This window comes from Octodon degus, unplaced genomic scaffold (assembly GCF_000260255.1).
Source record: "Octodon degus isolate 3935 unplaced genomic scaffold, OctDeg1.0 scaffold00205, whole genome shotgun sequence".
NCBI lineage: Eukaryota > Metazoa > Chordata > Mammalia > Rodentia > Octodontidae > Octodon > Octodon degus.
The window spans coordinates 1,487,267-1,492,768 of NW_004524781.1; the positions used below are offsets into that span (position 1 = coordinate 1,487,267).

Here is a 5,502-nt window from a genome sequence, read left to right on the forward strand (position 1 = left end):
GGGAGAGTTGTGAGGTTCGAACTCCAGCAACCTGAGGCTGAGAGCTTTGTGGAAGCAGCCACTTAAAGGCCTGAGCTAGGGCCATGCCCCCTCTCTTTCTCTCTTACGTTTCCTCTTCTAGATATTATGCCATTGTTTTTCATTATTATTATTAAGAATTAAGCAGTTTTATGTCTTTGGTGCTAGTTGGTATTTTCCTTCCTAATAGTAGGTAGTGTAAAACAGTGGAATTTTTTCTTTACATAAAATAAAACACATGCAGTGTCAACACGTAGGCACAACAAATTGTAGAGTCATGACGACCACCCCGTTTAAGAAGCTGAACTGGCGGGGGTCCAGTTGCACGCTTTCCTCGCCCACCACACCCCTGATCTGTAGTCCCTACCTCTTAAGCTTTTCTTTCCCCTTCCACGGTGTATGGCCTGCTCCTCCTGGTGTCACCTGCCGAGCATCCTCTCCACAGCATGGCCACCCCACACAGCATGAGCTCTCGTACCATGTGTGGAGAGTTTCACACTCAGAAGTGGGTGTATCAGGCCTACTAGTGATGAGTGCTTGGGTTATTTACAGTTTGGGCCCGCTATGAATAGTTTTGCTAAATACATTCTTGTACATGTATTCTAGAAAAATATATTGATAGATTTTTAAAGGTATATGCTTAGGAATAGAATTTCTGGGTTATAAATGGCTCAGTGTTTATTTTTGTAGTACTGGGGATCAAACTTAGGACTCTGCTTGCCAGACAGGCGCTTATGCCGCTGAGTTATCTCCAGGCCCATGACTCGGCTTTTGTTAGTCTCACAGGAAAGATCAAGGTCCAGTGGTAACAAATGATGTAAGTTGTAGTAAGTATTAATTTTTACTGGAGTCCCACGTCTTTATGGATGATTGACAGAAAAGGCGGCCTGAGTTGGTGGGGGCAGGAGCTGGATGTGATTTGAACTGCGTAGGATGGAAAGGGCCAAGCCTTAGGGGAGGGCTAGAATGCCTCCAGAAGGAGGTCCTGGAGGAGGTTTGGAGACCTTGTGCTCACAGTCCCAGGTTTTCAGAAGTGTATGGCATTTTAACATTATTGTCCCCATATTAACCTGCAACATTGGTTTATAATTTTTATGTACATTATGAAGAAAGATAGGGCAACTTGGGGACAATTCACTGGTCTTGGCCATAAAAAAGGGAGACAGCTCTTTTAGGAGTAAGATTCCCTTTGGCTGTCTCCCCAAAGCAAAAGGGTAGGTACTAATGCCACCAAAAGAGAAGGGAAAAAATATTGTTAGAAATGGAGAATGAAAAAAAGAAACATTTTATTCAGCCAAATGAAAGACGCTGTATCTGTTGCAGACAGTGAGCCACGACAAGGCTGGTGCAGCGGACAGCCTCGGCAGCCTGGGTCTCTGTGGGCAGTTGCACGGGTCGTGCTGCTGTAAGTGGATTGCCGAGCTGTAATCACACCTGGTGGCGCAGCAGGGCAGGGCCTGTGTGCTCCTCCACGCGGTTGTGCTGCAGGAGGCGCCCTGCAGGCCAGCTTTGCGTGCTGTTCTTCCTGGGCCCTGGCTGGCCGCGGGAGGGAGGCAGGAGGGCTCATGGCTGTCTGAGTTCTTTTTCCCGACAACCTGAAGACCTTGCAAAGTTGAGGATTTAATTCAGGTTCAGTAGTATTGTGTTGATCTTGTGTAAGAAAGTGGGCGATTTAAAGAATTGGGACGTCATATTAAGATTACATCGGGTGGTTGGGAAGGACTGAGGGATTGTTGGCTTCATTTGGGCTCTTTTTTAAAAAAATGTATTTGGTTGTTACAGGGTGCAGCTCGGGCTCATAGTGATCTTCCTGGGGCGGGGCTGGAGTGGCGCGTGCTGCAGGGGATCAAGCCGCAGCCCTACGCCTGCCTGAGCAGGTGCGTTAGTGCGCTGAGCTATCTTGCCAGCTCTTGGTCATGTTAGGCAAGGCTGCTTTTACATCTGACACGTGCTTTCCCATGTTGATGCTGAAGTATTTGTGGCAGGCTCCAGCTGAGGATGTTTTTAACATGCAGAGCAAAACCTTCCATTTGCTTGCTGCTGTGAGTTCTATTGATATGGGGATTCATAGGTTTTTTTCCATAGGCATAGAGCTTACATCATCACTGCAGATCTAAGTACATTATTGATTTGATTTCTTGTATAATTTCCGGATAGTCCCTCGATGTATGGAATTGGTGGTTTTGTACTTTCGGTATTACGCTTTTTCTGGATAACAGTGAGATTTTCATGCTTGAGTAAAACGTTGACATATTGTGAAGTTGTCTGACTCTGAACAATGGGAGTAAGTTCAATTATTCATATATATGTGGTTCTTTTCAATACCTTCTGTGTTAGCTAATGCTTTAGTACAACTAGCATAAAGATACTCAATACTTCCTTAAAAAAATTGAATCTCCAGTGTGTGAATAAACAAATTCAAAGAATTTGTCCTTTTGTTGAGTATTTTCTTCATTGTCATTTATAGCTAATTGCAGCAATCGTTTGATTGGATTCATAGGTTTTGCTTTGTTTGAGACAGGTCTCACCGTGTAGCGCAGGCTGGCTTTGAACTTTCTGTGTAGCCCACACTGGCCTCAAGCTTGAAGTGAGCCTCCAGCCTTATCTGCCCTCACGCTGGGATTGCGGTGCTCAGCTCCATTTGTTTTTACTTTAAAACATATCTTTAAAAAATGAAACGGCCCATCTGATGTCTTTGTCACCTGACATGTTTCCCCACGTCCCCTCCTCTCAGTGCACCGTGTACGTGGCCTTTTTACACAGTGCCCCAGAAGCTTGTTTTCTTTTTCTGTTGTGCTTGAATGGAAAGACTACTACTTCTGTTGGTAGTCTTTTTCAAGTAGTAAGGGCTTCTGATAGTCACTTTTGTGATTTGCGAAGTACTGAATTATTTAACAATGGGCTAATCATTTCCTCATTTGATATGTTTTCTAGTTGCTCATTTTTTATAGATAATGCAGATATGTATTTGTGCATCGTAGCTTTTCTTATTTGTAGTCATATTGCGAGGACAGGAGCCCCAGAAGTAAGCCAGTGGGGTGTAAATGTCCGATCTGTCATATATTGCCTTATTCCACAAGGCAGTGTGTGCTCAAGTGTGGGTTCCTTTACCAGTACAAGAGAGAAGCCTGTTACGTGTTAGCATCTCACAACATCAGCGTTTCTGTCATCCTGACATCTTAGAGGAGACTTTGGCCTTTGCACATTCAGTTTCCATTTTTAGCAAATCGTGTGTGCAAACAATTTGTAAATTGCAGTAACACGTGCGGGGTGACCCTGAGGTTGGGTGCCTCCTGTCTTGTCGCTCCCAGCTCCTGGCTCCCTGCTCCTGCTGTCTCTGGGAATCCCTGGCTCTTAGCTTTTGTATGCACGCATTGCTATGACTTAATCAAATCACATTTGTTTTTTAAGCATACTTTCTTACACTTTTTGTATTATTCTGGAGTTCATAGTTGTCCCTTTTTGCTTGCTTTGCGTTCTATCTTCCTGTTTTTCATTTATCACTCAGCATTCCGACAGAGTGTAAATCTCCTCTTGATTGTGCCAAACACATGGGCTAATCCTTAGATGTGTCGTGCTTCCTTTTTCAAAGACCCCTCTGGGAGCCTGTGCATCTGGCTCGGTGTAGACAGGTGGAGCTCGGGGCCTGTCATTCGGGTGACATCTGGGGATTCCCTTTATGGTTTTGCCCTGTGAGCTTCTTTTTGTCTGTCTTGTTAATTCTGTGTTTTGGAGCTAACATTTTTCTTTTGAAATTTATTTAATGTATTCCTGAGAAAGATGTGTGGAAGGTAATTTTTTGTTTTTTCTTGGAAATGTCTTGCTGCCACTGTCCCTACTGCCTGCGTGGCTGAGGGTGTTTTAGGCTGGACGTTCTGAAGGGCGCTTCATTCTCTTTGCAGCACTGCGGTTGAGTCTGGTCTCATCTAACTCCCAGTGCTCTGTTAGGACTTTTTACTTTTTCATCATGTTTGGGGGCTTTCCGAACCTTATTTGGGGTTCTTACTTTACACTGTCATTGGTTGTGTCCTTTCTCGCACACACGTTACTGTCCCGGTGCTGTGCCCTTGGAGCCGGAGAGCCACGTTCTGCAGTCCTTCGTGTTCTCTCCCCTGAGCCAGGTTTACGCGGATGCGGTACCACATGCGCTGGCTTTTTTTTTTTTTTTTTCAGTTTTTCCATTTCTATATCTCATTGCTCTATGGAAAAATGTTAACTTTATTATTTTTAACCTATTAGATTGTTTTGTTGATACTACAGTATTTTACAATTTCTGAGAGCTTCTTTTCAGTTCTTCAAATCTTGTTCTTTATGGCATCATGCTGTTTTACCTCTTTTTCTGAGGTCATTGGTTATATATATTATGTTTTCTTCTGTCCAGTAATTTCTTTCTCATGTGCGTAGGTATTCTGTATATTTACCCAACATTGAAGAGTTAGCATGATTTTCCCTACTTCGGAGATGTGTCCATCTACTGGAGGGCTGTTGTCTTCATTAAGTTTCTTGCTAATATTGAAAATTTTATTTTTAAATGTAGATTGTCAGTAAGTTGTAAAACTAGAACTGAAGGCTTCTTTGTACGCAGACGGTGCCAGTCGTGACATGCTAACACGATGGCAGCACACACGCAGAACCAGCAGATGCAGTCTTTGAGAAGGCATGCACCGAAAGGCTCAGGCTGCACACGTAAGTGAGACCTTACGTGTATCCATCTGTTTTGATTTTCAGCAATTTTTCCAGCTGGTGAAATTACGCAAGCTTGGCTTGAGTGATAATGAGATCCAGCGGCTCCCCCCTGAAATCGCGAACTTCATGCAGCTGGTGGAACTGGACGTGTCTCGAAACGGTAAGAAGGTCCCATGAGGGCTGTGCGCGTGTCTCCTCTGATGCTGGGGACGTGTGTAATCAAATGAGCTCTATGAGCCTTACTCGAGATGCTGTTCCTTATAATTATGGGGAAGCTGTGTGTGCATTTTTTGTATGGAAATTAATGCCCCTTTTAATAGCTCAGCCAACTTATCAAAAACGTTTTTGTAACAGAACTATTAGAACACAATTAATAGATTTCCAAGTAGATTGGAAATAGTTCTGTTATACTAGCAGGCTAACTGCTAGTGTGGTGACTTGGTTGGGGCATTTAACCCACTGGCTCTTGGTGGTACTCTGGTGGTGAGTATAGGGAGGTGCAGAGGTCTCCAGGAGGGTACAGGGGCCTCTGATCTGTCCAGGGAGGAATGGGGGGGGGGGTTCTGATCTGCCCAGGAGGTGCAGGGTTCTCTGATTTGCCTGGGAGGTACAGGGGTCTCCGATCTGCCCCCGGAGGTGCAGGGATCTCTGATCTGCCCAGAAGGTGCAAAGCTGTCTGATCTGCCCAAAAGGTGCAGGGCTCTCCGATCTGCCAGGGAGGTGCAGGGGTCTCCGATCTCCCTGGGAGGTGCAGGGGTCTCCGATCTGCCAGGGAGGTGCAGGGGTCTCCGATCTGCC

At 44.9% G+C, this 5,502-nt stretch overlaps 1 protein-coding gene across 2 annotated transcripts in view; it reads left to right on the plus strand.

The window, feature by feature from the left end:
• Lrrc1 (leucine rich repeat containing 1) overlaps positions 1 to 5,502 on the plus strand; it is a 112,004-nt gene that overhangs the window by 39,953 nt on the left and 66,549 nt on the right. For both annotated transcript variants that reach the window (XM_023704835.1, XM_023704834.1), the window contains exon 2: positions 4,747 to 4,864. In XM_023704835.1, the coding sequence (XP_023560603.1) occupies positions 4,831 to 4,864 (34 nt within the window). In that variant the 5' untranslated portion in view covers positions 4,747 to 4,830. The remainder of the gene's footprint in view (positions 1 to 4,746; positions 4,865 to 5,502) is intronic.